Here is a 14,942-nt window from a genome sequence, read left to right as displayed (position 1 = left end):
TAGCAGTAGTTTGTGAAGAAGAGGGCGCCACTAAATCAGTGAAAGAAGGCAACCAAGGTGCTCCTCTGAAAGCTGCCTTGGATTTGCAATATAAAAGCAGTCATGGAAGGGCCTGTCTGTGCTGGCTTCTGGTATGTAGTAAACATGAATAAGAAGAGGCCACCACTGTCTAATGTCATCGTGCAAATGGCAGCCAACACTGGTGATATTTTCAGGCTAAGGAAGCTCCTAGCCTTCCCTGTCAAGTGGTAGCTCTCCCTCCCCAAAGCCTGGATCCTGAGTCCTAGAGCTTCAGGTGCCAGAGAGATAGACATGTGGCAAAGCACTGCCCCTATGCTATGAGGTGCAAGAGATGTTCAGGTGAGCATAACAGCTGTACGTGTGGTATAAGGAAAAAATAAACTCCAATGTGCACCGATTGTGGTGGGTCCCATATTGCCAACTGGCAAGGCTGCCCAGATTTCTCAAGCTGTAACTAGACCGACAGCAACGAGGTGGCTTCAGCCACAATGTCACACCAGTGAAGAGGAAACGACGCATTCCAACACACTGATTTCTGGCACAGCTGACAGAAGAATCGGCAGCAGTTACCCCTGACTGTAAATGACCACCATCAATGGTGAGGGGGGGGGGGGGACCAGCCACAAGCGAGTGGACGGGAAACGCTGCCCGAGCATGAGAACATGAAGTAAAGGAATGATGAATGCCACATTGTGCGATGTCACTGATAAGGCTACGGCAGTCTTTAAAGCCACAACAGTGACAGAGAGGGTTACTTTCAGGGCCACCCTGGCTGCGGAGGCAGAAGAGGTCTGCCTACAGCCAATGCAACTGTGTGTGGCAACAGAACACCATCACCATACTGAAGCAGAAGACACTGCCTCTATCAGTGCCCCATCCCCAGAGCGTAATGAAGGAGAGAGTGTCAACGAACAGAAGGCATCTGCCTTCACCTTTCGCTGACTGGCCTTTCAGGCAAATGATGATGAAAAAGATTCTGGCCACCACAGCTGCCTCACCACGGGTGGCTTAAACACCAACAAACATCCAACAGAAGTAGCCTGGTGAGATGGACGACACCTGCAGCAACATCCTTTGGTAAGTCAAGCAATTGCCTGAGGTTCTGGGAGGCTGAGCAATGCCAGCTGAGCCACGACGCAGTCCATCTGGAACAACACACAAGTAGAAACGGGGGCCAAAATAGTGATTGCTGCAGTGCCACTGACACAGTGACAGTTTGCAGCAGAGAGGCTCTTCAAAGCAATGCTCTGTGCTGCTGCAGTGATTTGGACTGACATCTTTATGACAAACGGAGGTAATGACACTGGTATCCAGCTACATGTACCCACTACTAACATAACCCTACCATTGCATTATCTGTACCAAGGAAGTCCATTAACTACTCTTACAACCCATCCTGACCATCACAAAGATTTTTTCCCCCCATGGCAGATTTTCCTTCTGCCTTCAACTCGCTGTTTCTTCAAGCACTGTGTTCACCCAGACTTACAGACAATGTCATAGAACCACATCCTGTGAACTGCTCAATTTGAATTACTTAACTTTAGCAGGGGTGACAGCTGTATTTTTTGAGATGGCCCTATGCTAGTGCGAACATGGACGGTCCCACTCTGAAGGGACAGCACTTGTGCAAGAATGCTGACTTATTTGTTTATGAACAGACTTTTATTTATGTTTATTGGAAATGGTCTGAGTGTGACCGAATGTTTATAACATGTCTTTTATTTAAATACTGTTGTATTATATTAGCTTAGTGCAGAAAGTGGTCAAGTTGAGTTAAAACCATGTCTGTAAAACATAGGAACAATGGATTTTTGGTGGGGATAGTCTTCAGACCATACAACAAGAACAGTGGCAGAGAACTGTTGGTGTCAAGTGGAGACAGACTCTTTTCAAGTGGCCTGCTCAATGGAGGGATTAGAACTTTACGTTATCTGGTGGAAGGCAGGCCTGTCTGTGGTGACGTGCGTTATTTGGCTTGTGGGAGATAGATTCTGGGCAGTGGATGTTGGCTACAATACATTAACTTTTGGAGGGCCTCTAACTCTTGTGAGATCTGCATGTGTTCCAGTGCAGTACTTGATCTTTCCACTTGTGCTATGGAATTGAGACCAGACACAATATGAGTTCATACTCGTTATCTCTCATGTGTTAATAGGTAAATCCTCATTCTGAAATGTGAATTATTTTGAGCTGGTGAATGTTTCATATGTTGTGATCATGAAATGTACTTTGTTTTTTGCATGTCTTTGATGACTGTTTAGCTTAGGGATTCTGCCACCATTCTCGCAATGCTCCCAACACAACTTTATTGCATTTAATAAGGTTATCATTCTGTCTGTAGTATAACTGGTTATCATATGACCACTTTCCTTTTATCTGAGATATACTTTCTTGAATAAAGAATATTCAACAGAATTCTCTGATGCCATCCACATCAATTACTAACATAAGAATAAAACCCTTTTTATTAATTCTTCAAGCATTTTTTATTTAAGATTTGTGTTTATTTTGTTAATCCACAATTCTATTCAATGCATAGCTTATATGACAGCAGGATCACAATGACAGGTTATTATTTCCAGCAAGATCACCCCTGGGCATGAAAGCAGCTGTGTGCAGTTCAACCCAAGTGATATTATTGAGCTATTCTTTTCAAAGAAGCCATGCATAGTCTACCAAAGATGTGAGCAACTTCAGGTAAAGTTGTAATTGGTTTGGTTGGATGGAATGCTGGTTAGGGAAACTACTCAGTGGAAAAACCATTACATAAACTCACAACAGCAATAGTTACTTTGAAGGTAAACGCATGCATGAATGGTGCTATTCATGGGTACATCTGCATATATTCAAACTAACAGTTACTTTGTGGTTAAAAGTTAAAAGACAGTGTCAATATAACTACACAAATTTTGACAAATTGAGTTACTTGTAATCAATTAAAGCAATTGCATGAACTGACACTGCATGTTACTGCTACCCTCACTTAATGCTTTGTAATGCTCGAGGGATCAGCTAAAGTGCGCATCTGAGTAAATATTATTGGCATAATTAACACCATGGGCATAATTCAGTGCAATGTGAACCAATGTGACTACACATTAATGACAGAGGTGAAGTTGAAATCTTCAATCAATTTGGCAGAAATTTGATTGTGTTTTTGGCCGCAATGAAAAGAAAAAAAAAAAAAAAAAAAAAATATCAAACCTATAGCGGCTTTTGTATTTGCACACCGGACAGAAACTGGGACTTCAAATTTATTAATATGTGATTGTGGGGCTGGAATACTAAGAGAGGCATCAAAATTCCTGATGTCACTCCAAATCTGTAGACAGCTGCGACTAAAGAACTCATTGAAATTGTCAGGAAAGACATATCGCAATTAAACATTGCATGTGGGGTTAGGCTTCTTGAAACAGCCCACATTTCTATTGTTGTGGGAGTCAAATATAGTGCAGCAAGTGGTAAAGCCCATCTAAGACGGAGTAAGATTCATTGTAAGCTTACTTGCTAGCTCTTGCAACAGCTCCCACACAGGCTTCATCAAATGCTGGCCTACTTCCCTGCAGGGAGCTTCCCACGTTTTCTACGATAACATCAGCGCTTCTCCCCATGTAAGGTTCTCTCTTAATGCTACATGCACTGTGCAAACAAAGAAAATCTGAGGCCACAGCCTGGAAACCAAGGTCAAAGAGAATGTCACAGGCCCACTGGCTACCCTACAATCTTTCTCAAATGATTAAAAATAAACTATTTGGTACAAACTTTGATTTTACTCATTGCCTCATGTCATTAGTCAGCTTTGTAATGAACTGTGTATGGTGGTGGTCAAAGTTATTGCAATATTTTGTAATTAAGTACCCCACTGCACATAATTCAAATACTTTGCAACGAAAAATAAGGATCACAAGGAATTTCCATTCTGTGCATATTAGGTTATACATTACTGAGTACAAAATGTAGCTAACATACTGGTTAATCTTTAAGCGTGGGAGAAGATCTATATCTATCTCAATTCTGCTTGTGGGCTCGAAAGATAAAGTGAGCATGAAATATTCATAATATCCCTCATATTTATATTCTTCTGAGCCCACTGCGTAGTAGATGTCTTAAGGGCACTGTATAATGTCTCGAAGGTTGGAGCACTTGTATTTGACTAGATGCAAAACCTTCTTTTACCAAAATAACCTGTTCAGGAAATGTTCTCAGGAAATGTTCCCCATACATTATATGTAAGAAGATTCTGCCAATTTCTATGTTTATGCAGAAGAAGATAAATGTGGACTGATGAAGTATGTTGCATGCTGTGGTTGAAAATATGCAACATGGACCCTGAGTTTAAAGAACTTCACCTTTTCAATGATGCCTCCAGAAGTCAAAACCGCAACAACATTTTAGTACACTTGGCTCCTTGCTTTGGTTGGTACTGGGTAATTTACGAAGATTTATCAGTACTTTCTGTGATGTAATCACAATTATGGGACTACAAGAAGGAAAATCAGATGACTAGACAGAATTTAAACAATACAACAATAAAATGATTTGATTCAATCCTCAAGGAAGATATCAATGTTACTTAAATCTCTGCTGAAAGTATCCTAAATATTAAACAACCAGTGGCCCAAGTTCTACAGGAAGACTACAAAGTCTCTGGAAAAGTCCTCAATTTTGATTTAGAAATACATGCAGTTAAAATAGTTCTTACCTAAATGTTATTGAAAAGCATTTGACAAGAGAATGGTCCAAATTGACACACTGAAACCCACCCTGAAAATTTTAACACAGGAAGAATACACTGAATGAAATGCACTGTCAAAACTTTTGCTGTTAAGGACACCGTATTATCGAAAAAATGTTAAAATTACTCATTTTTGATGTATGAAGAACCACTTATGACAGCAATGCACACCCCGTTTGTCTGAACTGGCAAATAAGCAGATGCAGCTCTTCTAGGAGGATGTAGCAAATAAGGAGGCACAGCTGTGACAAAAGAAAACAGTGCCACATGGCGTGAAGTGCGAAATGCACACACATGAATTTTCCAGCACTTAAACCAAACCAAAAATGTCTCAAATCACTACTTTTTTGAATAACCTGCAGTTTATATTGATAGCTAAACTGTTCTAGATGCAATTCTTACACAAATAACTAGCAGGGCAAAGAAAGTCAAGGCTGTGTATGATGTTACATATTACAGAGGTGTTCCATCAACAGGGATCTTAATTTGTTGCCATTAAATATTTTATAACACTTCCTGTAGCACAGTTGTTATCATAATTTGTGAATGATGTATATTTTGCTAACAAAGAAACAGTTCCTTGTTTATCTGCTGTAGTTGTCACAAAATGTGAAGAAAACAAACGTTTTCATTACACCAGGCACACTTGATAAAAGAAAAATTAGTGCATTCAGGCTTTCACAGAAATTGCTAGTTTTATTTAGGCAAGGAAATTAATTATTTTCCACGCAAGGTAAGGAGATGTTTCAGATGTAGCACTGAAAGCTATTCTCTTCTATTTTTTCCAGATTTTGCTACATTGTTTACAAGACTTTTGCAAGTAAACAGTCCTTTTTTTTTAAATTTTTGTCCTAATTTGTTCTGAAGTTCATGAAGACAGAGATAAATCTGTGAAAACAGCAATCCACTGATAAGAATCACTAACATCACTGTATACACATGTGTCATAGTACTCACAGACTGCACAAACAACCCCGTGTTTTTTCGCTTGAAATGATAAAGTGTGGTTTGCATGAAACCTGACCGATTAGCTTTATATATAGCTTTTATGGGATAATAAGACGCTTCATCTTCACATCAGCTACAAATTTTTCTACAGTATCTATTAATGAAATCTCCTCTAAACGTTTAACTGAGGCAAAATTCATAATTTTTGGACTCCTCTTTCCGTATAATTTCCTGAATCTGTTTAAACAGTTCGAAGAAGCCTGGAAATCAGTAATATTCATCACCCTTGCAATTTAGAGCACCCAGTCTCGTCGATCTCCCTTGATAATGGTACAGTGACTCTCATGAGCAGTTTAAATCTTTCGAATTTTTTTCTTTCACACTTTCACGTGTTTCACTTTGGAGCACATTTGGTACTTCTTGTAAATGTTTCTTCCATTTACACAATTCACATTCACATACAGATTTTACAAAATGAAACTAGTTTTGCACACTGCTTACGTTTAAGCATTTTCTCCCTCCTTCATTTAACCAAAAAATTTACAGGTTTTTTCTTTCTCACTAAAAGCTATTACAGTATTTTTTTTTTTCTTTGGGCTTGATAGGTATTCTATTTTTGTTGTGGACTTTAATTAACACAACAATCAGTGTTCAAACCACAATCAACAGGATTGTCTGAGTTATTTTCTCTTTCTTCACTGTTTACACAATTTCTAACGAAATGTCACTGGAATGAATGTCCACGAAATTAACTAATAAATAACACATATGTAAGTCTTCAGAAGTAGGTGATTTCGACTGTGTCACATTCTTTGTATTTCATTTTTTCCAGGTTGGAAATAGAAATTGGATTCCTCATTACTGTGGAACTCTGGAGCCTTCACCAACAGAGATGCTATTAGCAAGCATATACCAAGAAATCAAAAAGAAAATTAATTCAGTTAACCTCCATTGTTAACACTTAGTGATACTGCAAAGACAACTGCCAATTATTATGAAATTATTATGAATATGAGCTGGAAATTCAAGTGAATAGAAACAGTGAATGACTGTGCCAGAGAAATTATCAATGGAAACTTAAATTCACTTTACAAATTACAATCGTGTTGTGCCATGTTACCTGTTTACTATTGTGCCATCAACCAAGGACATGGGCTCGCCACATTGCGCATGTGCTGTCTGCTACAGATACGGCAAAGCTGTACATTTCACCAGTCACCGCTCACTTGGGGAGCTACAAATTTGGTGGATTTTTTAATACTAGCAGTATGACTTAGCACTAAAATTCTAACACTGAGTTTCTTTCGGTGTATGCTTCCTGTACTAACAATTTCCAGATGGGTTTCAACTTGTCAGATTGGGCAATTCCCTTGTGAGTTCATTGAAGCTGCAGTGAAAAACACTTTCCTGCTGCAAAAGGGCAACATAGGAGTGCCCCACATACCAACTGATATGGTGTATGGGAAAATCGCAAAACAAGACAAGAAGATTCAGGTGATATGAAAGATAGTTATGTACTTTTGATTTGAGTACTGACGATTACATGAGGAGGTGCTGATGAGAGCAACACTAGCTACTGCAGGAGATGGTGAAAGTATAGGACATGATTTTCAGAGTAAAATTTTTTGATAATGATTTCAAAACCTTTGAGTAATATGTTTATGTATATGTTCTATCATGAATGTTTTGTGAAAATATAACTATTTCTGATGCTGTAATATCAATTTTTAATACGTACACCATAATCAGTTTGAAGAGGGGTACAAATCCTCAGATTTTAATATCGTGGAACGTTCTTTAGGATGATACAATTCATCTTTCCAAGGTAGTGAGATATGAGGGAGCTCGATGTAAAGAATTTCATACAACGGGCTGGTTAAGACAAAATTAAAAATAAGAATGAGAGACAGTTATCTGTATTACGTCACAAAAGGAGGTTTTGGATTCATTCCCTTCTTCAACTACCAATTTAATTGTTCTCAATGTGAAATTTGTTTTTAAACTGTATTTCAATAGACAAGTTAACATGTACAAACAAGATGACATAGTCCCAAAAAAGGGAAATTATATTAGATTTTATGAGAATATGAGGCATAAGAATGAAAGTGGTCAGTGATTTATTTAAACGTAACATGGATTCATAAATATTACTCTGTGAATAAATGCTGGTAAAATGATATTGACCAAACAGTATTGTCATGCCAAAGTGCACACCTACATTTATTGGTTGTGCTACGCAAGGCATTGAAATACAGACATGTATCATGGGGCAACATCCACTTGTAAGGATACCAGAGCGTATGCAGTTGCTGCCTCTCCTTGATACTACCACCCTGGCCAGGTAACCAGTTGCTTTGTTGGATAATACAATAAATTCTCCCCTCCCCCCTCCTCTCCTGGTAGTGTGTGTGTTTTCCCACCTGTGAACAGATGAGAGAAAAACACAGCCATGTGCTGCACTCTAACAGCTACTTTACAGTATGTCAGCAATTTAGTTACTGTCATTAATTTTGCACAACTCCGTATGGCATTCCTTTGTAAAATAAAGGCCTAAACTGAACTCCTTGGTGCTATAGCCCTTGTGACATCAGTCTACAGATCAACCAGCACTTCACCTTCTGCATTAGGTACCAACGGACAATACAGGGTGATTCAAAAAGAATACCACAACTTTAAAAATGCGTATTTAATGAAAGAAACATAATATAACCTTCTGTTATACATCATTACAAAGAGTATTTAAAAAGGTTTTTTTTCACTCAAAAACAAGTTCAGAGATGTCCAATATGGCCCCCTCCAGACACTCGAGCAATATCAACCCGATACTCCAACTCGTTCCACACACTCTGTAGCATATCAGGCGTAACAGTTTGGATAGCTGCTGTTATTTCTCGTTTCAAATCATCAATGGTGGCTGGGAGAGGTGGCCGAAACACCATATCCTTAACATACCCCCATAAGAAAAAATTGCAGGGGGTAAGATCAGGGCTTCTTGGAGGCCAGTGATGAAGTGCTCTGTCACGGGCTGCCTGGCGGCCGATCCATCGCCTCGGGTAGTTGACGTTCAGATAGTTACGGACAGATAAGTGCCAATGTGGTGGCGCTCCATCCTGCTGAAATATGAATTGTTGTGCTTCTTGTTCGAGCTGAGGGAACAGCCAATTCTCTAACATCTCCAGATACTGTAGTCCAGTTACAGTAGCACCTTCGAAGAAAAAGGGACCAAAAACTTTATTGGCTGAAATGGCACAGAAAACGTTCACCTTAGGCGAGTCACGTTCATACTGAGTTGTTTCCCGCGGATTCTCAGTACCCCATATACAGACATTGTGACGGTTGACTTTCCCGTTAGTGTGGAAAGTTGCTTCATCACTAAACACAAGCTTTGAAACGAAAGATTCATCTGTTTCCATTTGAGCAAGGATAAAATCACAGAAATCGATTCTTTTAATCTTATCAGCTGCAGACAGTGCTTGAACCAATTTCAGACGATAAGGTTTCATAACTAACCTTTTTCGTAGGACTCTCCATACAGTTGATTGTGGAATTTGCATCTCTCTGCTAGCTCTGCGAGTCGATTTTCCTGGGCTGCGAACAAATGCTTGCTGGATGCGTGCTACATTTTCATCACTCGTTCTCGGCCGTCCAGAACTTTTCCCTTTGCACAAACACCCATCCTCTGTAAACTGTTTATACCAACGTTTAAATACACCACCTATCAGGAGGTTTAACACCATACTTCGTTCGAAATGCATGCTGAACAACTGTCGTCGATTCACTTCTGCCGTACTCAATACCACAAAAAGCTTTCTGTTGAGCGGTCGCCATCTTAGCATCAACTGACGCTGACGCCTAGTCAACAGCGCCTCAAGCGAACAAATGTACAACTAAATGAAACTTTATAGCTCCCTTAATTCGCTGACAGATAGTGCTTAGCTCTGCCTTTTGTAGTTGCAGAGTTTTAAATTCCTAAAGTTGTGGTATTCTTTTTGAATCACCCTGTACTATTAAAATGATATATAGTAAACACATGGTGCTCATCGTAGTTAATGTCAGTTTAGCAATGAGAGCATGGAATAACTATATCAAAATTTAAACCCAAAATTAATATCCAATAAACATCCCTCAATTGGTACAAGCAGCAAGCTGAACTCAAATCATACAGTAAATCTTAATTGTTTATTGGCGGAAAATATATATAAATGGAAGATCCAAGACAGAATACATTACTATGTAAGGATACATCACTATTAACTACATACAGGAAAAGAGCTGAGCCACGAATTGTCAGGAGTTCCCAGTGCCTGCCCACTGCTCAGCAACTCATTTGATTTATTTACATAGAGCGTACCAAAAGTAAAATTTATGATGAAGATTTTTAAAAAAATGCTGGGTGACTTATATGGATCTTATTATCTCGGTCTACAAAGAAAATAGTACCCTATTGCTATAATATGAATGAGTTACAACTGGAATTTGTATGGCAAATGTCTGGGTGTAACAGCTGGAAGGCATATGAAATACAACGATCACATGGATACAGTCATACATAAAGCAAGTGGCAGACTTCATTTCACTGGCAGGATATTGGAAAAATGTAGTTAGTCTAGAAAGGAAACTGCCTACAAAACAGTTGTGTATTGCATCTTAGAATATTGTAAAAGTGTGTAGGACCCATATCAAATAAAACTAACAAGAGGATACTGAAAATATAGAAAGAAGAGTAGCACAAATGATGACAAGTTTGTCAGACTAACATAAGAAAACCATGGAAACGCTGATAAACTTGAAATGGCAGACACTTGAAGATTGACACCAATTATCCCACACAAGCCTACATACAAAGTTATAAGATCCAGTGTTATGTGAAGAATCTAGAAATATATTTCATCTTCCTCCATAATGCTGCCATAAGGACTGAAAAGATAAAATTAGACTTGTTACAGCAGCCACATAACCCATTTCAGCAGTCATTCTTCCAGCGTCCATATGTGACTGCACTGGGAAGAAATTCTAACATGTGGTACATAATTAAGTACCCTCTACCAAGCACTTCACAATAGTTTGCATTGTATGCAGATGTAAATTGAAATTATTAATGAGTTGTACCAATGAACAACTGACCACTAATATCAGAACAAATTTTAAAGATATATTAATTGCACTGCAAAAATGCAGCTATCCTAACTAACTACAAAACGGACAAGTACATTTAATATATTTCAGAAAGCTTTAAATAAATTACCATTACAAAATCAATTTTTGTGACTCACCTTCCACCTCGGCCGTCCCATTCCCTTCGTCCCTCAGTATAGTCTCTTGGTGCATCCCAGTCACGTCCCTTTATTGTTGGGCCAGTAGGTCGCGGATCATCTCGCTCGTATAGCAGATCACGATCAGTACGTGGTCCTTCCCATAGCTCCCGGCCACGCAGAGTATCTAAACCTGTGTCACGCCGCCTATTTACAAATAAAAGTCCTCATCAAACAAATGATGGTTCATTCTCCAAGAGTATATAGTTCAGCAAAATAGTGCATTGCAACACTGTGTGTCACACAGTGTGACGTTCATTATGAGATATGTTTGTCTTCAATTATGGATGTACTCAACCTTGGTTGAAAAACAAGGCTTACTGTATGCCTAGAAGATGAGGAAAACTCTTAAGTGACAAATATTCTGTCCCTCTCTGAACACACTGTAACCAAAGGGATCATTTTCATGTATAATTAACATGGAAAAAGGAGGAGCTGAAACATTTGTAAAAGTTGGACACAAAATCAACAATATTGAAACAAATAGTTTTTCTGTTAAGTAGTACCAACATCCTTCACTGAAATTAGTACAATTATCTGAAATAGAGGAAAAATTCCCATTAACACAAGTTAACAATGAAGTCACAATTTTACCATTCTTCCAATCAGTCTCCCACCTAACTAGATTTTATTGTGTTAGTAAAGGGGAAATATCTTTTTATGTGATAGATATTATAAAATCTTGAAGCAGATAAGAATCCACAGTCCCTCAACTAAACACAAAGATCACTCAGATCAAAGCAAAACAGAGATGGAAATGTTTTAAGAATGTTAAGGCAATAACAGACTACAAAATAATTTGTATGTAAACTGCAACAAAAGCCAAAATATTAAATTCTTCATAAACAACACACTCACGCAAATGCAACTTGCACACACGACTACAGTCTCAGGAACTGAAACCACTCTCATTGTTTTATGGTTTAAGGCAACTGAAACCACACTCATTGTTTTATGGTTTCAGTTGTCTGAGACTGTGTGTGTGTGTGTGTGTGTGTGTGTGTGTGTGTGTGGTCTATTGTTGATGAAGGCCAATGGCACAAAGCTTTAATTGTGAGAGCCTTTTGTTGTGCCTATCTGTGACACAGCATCTCTGCTATATGGTAAGCAGCAACATTCCTCTTCATTAAATTGTTACATTCCATCCTAGATTTTCCATTGTTTAATTTCTTCATAAAATGAGATATACACAGTTTTATTTTAAAATAGCAAGAGAAAGACAAAAACAGTGCTTTTTGATTTTCTGTTCTCAATTAACTGCACAAAACTTCTGAATTCATTCCCATAAATTACTCAAAATAGAAAACAAAATGTGATATATTTTACATACCCTCGACGTTCTTCCCCATAACCTCGTTGATCCAGACGCCTGTCTACTAATCTATCATCTCTTGTGGCTGCCCCTTCCTCATAACGGCCTCTGTCTAGACCTTCACCATAACGTGATCTGTCATCACGGCCTGCAAATATGATATTAGGTATTAGTACAGCAGACAATTTTGCAAGGAAGGAGAGTTGGCTGGTCTGTTACACTTTTTTTTTATCTTCCAACCCAGATTATCCATTATTTTGTTCATTGTTTGAACAATATATCCATGAGAGAGAAGGTGGGGGGATACAATGTCATGTTTGAACAAAATCAGACAAAGGAGTACAAACAACATTTTTTTCCCCTGTATTATTCTAACTCGCCTGTACTGCAGATACAAAGATACTGTACCACATATGCTTTCAGTTTCATTGTCTCCAATACTGTAATATTAATACACAATACCTTAAATACTGCCACACAATGTAACAATGGTATAGTAGTATTGTGATATGTAATTTTGTATGCAAGTATGTTTCAATGCAGATGGCCTGTCCATTATACAGCTGAATTTGCTTTTCACTTTCCCTATACTGTGAATCCCCCCATGAACCATGGACCTTGCCGTTGGTGGGGAGTCTTGCGAGCCTCAGCGATACAGATGGCCGTACCGTAGGTGCAACCACAACGGAGGGGTATCTGTTGAGAGGCCAGACAAACATGTGGTTCCTGAAGAGGGGCAGCAGCCTTTTCGGTAGTTGCAGGGGCAACAGTCTGGATGATTGACTGATCTGGCCTTGTAACATTAACCAAAACAGCCCTGCTGTGCTGGTACTGCGAATGGCTGAAAGCAAGGGGAAACTACAGCCGTAATTTCTCCCGAGGACATGCAGCTTTACTGTATGATTAAATGATGATGGTGTCCTCTTGGGTAAAATATTCCGGAGGTAAAATAGTCCCCCATTCGGATCACCGGGTGGGGACTACTCGAGAGGACGTCGTTATCAGGAGAAAGAAAACTGGCATTCTACGGATCGGAGCGTGAAATGTCAGATCCCTTAATCGGGCAGGTAGGTTAGAAAATTTAAAAAGGGAAATGGATAGGTTAAAGTTAGATATAGTGGGAATTAGTGAAGTTCGGTGGCAGGAGGAACAAGACTTTTGGTCAGGTGATTACAGGGTTATAAATATAAAATCAAATAGGGGTAATGCAGGAGTAGGTTTAATAATGAATAAAAAAATAGGAGTGCGGGTTAGCTACTACAAACAGCATAGTGAACGCATTATTGTGGCCAAGATAGATACCAAGCCCACGCCTACTACAGTAGTACAAGTTTATATGCCAACTAGCTCTGCAGATGACGAAGAAATTGATGAAATGTATGACGAGATAAAAGAAATTATTCAGGTAGTGAAGGGAGATGAAAATTTAATAGTCATGGGTGACTGGAATTCGTCAGTAGGAAAAGGGAGAGAAGGAAACATAGTAGGTGAATATGGATTGGGGGTAAGAAATGAAAGAGGAAGCCGCCTTGTAGAATCTTGCACAGAGCATAACTTAATCATAGCTAACACTTGGTTCAAGAATCATGAAAGAAGGTTGTATACATGGAAGAATCCTGGAGATACTAAAAGGTATCAGATAGATTACATAATGGTAAGACAGAGATTTAGGAACCAGGTTTTAAATTGTAAGACATTTCCAGGGGCAGATGTGGATTCTGACCACAATCTATTGGTTATGAACTGCAGATTGAAACTAAAGAAACTGCAAAAAGGCGGGAATTTAAGGAGATGGGACCTGGATAAACTGAAAGAACCAGAGGTTGTACAGAGTTTCAGGGAGAGCATAAGGGAGCAATTGACAGGAATGGGGGAAAGAAATACAGAAGAAGAAGATTGGGTAGCTCTGAGGGATGAAGTAGTGAAGGCAGCAGAGGATCAAGTAGGTAAAAAGACGAAGGCTAATAGAAATCCTTGGGTAACAGAAGAAATATTGAATTTAATTGATGAAAGGAGAAAATCTAAAAATGCAGTAAATGAAGCAGGCAAAAAGGAATACAAACGTCTCAAAAATGAGATCGACAGGAAGTGCAAAATGGCTAAGCAGGGATGGCTAGAGGACAAATGTAAGGATGTAGAGGCTTGTCTCACTAGGGGTAAGATAGATACTGCCTACAGGAAAATTAAAGAGACCTTTGGAGAGAAGAGAACCACTTGTATGAATATCAAGAGCTCAGATGGAAACCCAGTTCTAAGCAAAGAAGGGAAGGCAGAAAGGTGGAAGGAGTATATAGATGGTTTATACAAGGGCGATGTCCTTGAGGATAATATTATGGAAATGGAAGAGGATGTAGATGAAGATGAAATGGGAGATACGATACTGTGTGAAGAGTTTGACAGAGCACTGAAAGACATGAGTCGAAACAAGGCCCCCGGAGTAGACAACATTCCATTAGAACTACTGACGGCCTTGGGAGAGCCAGTCCTGACAGAACTCTACCATCTGGTGAGCAAGATGTATGAGACAGGCGAAATACCCACAGACTTCAAGAAGAATATAATTATTCCAATCCCAAAGAAAGCAGGTGTTGACAGATGTGAAAATTACCGA

General features: G+C 39.0%; 1 protein-coding gene across 1 annotated transcript in view; it reads right to left on the bottom strand.

The window, feature by feature from the left end:
• Positions 1 to 14,942, bottom strand: part of LOC124775764 (zinc finger CCCH domain-containing protein 13-like) — a 265,138-nt gene that overhangs the window by 75,901 nt on the left and 174,295 nt on the right. Inside the window, 2 exon segments of the mRNA XM_047250596.1 lie at positions 10,981 to 11,166; positions 12,350 to 12,479. Of these exon segments, the coding sequence (XP_047106552.1) occupies positions 10,981 to 11,166; positions 12,350 to 12,479 (316 nt within the window).

This window comes from Schistocerca piceifrons, chromosome 2 (assembly GCF_021461385.2).
Source record: "Schistocerca piceifrons isolate TAMUIC-IGC-003096 chromosome 2, iqSchPice1.1, whole genome shotgun sequence".
Classification (NCBI taxonomy): Eukaryota; Metazoa; Arthropoda; class Insecta; order Orthoptera; family Acrididae; genus Schistocerca; species Schistocerca piceifrons.
Note: the sequence above shows the minus strand (reverse complement) of the source record. Positions and strands in the feature narration are given on the sequence as shown.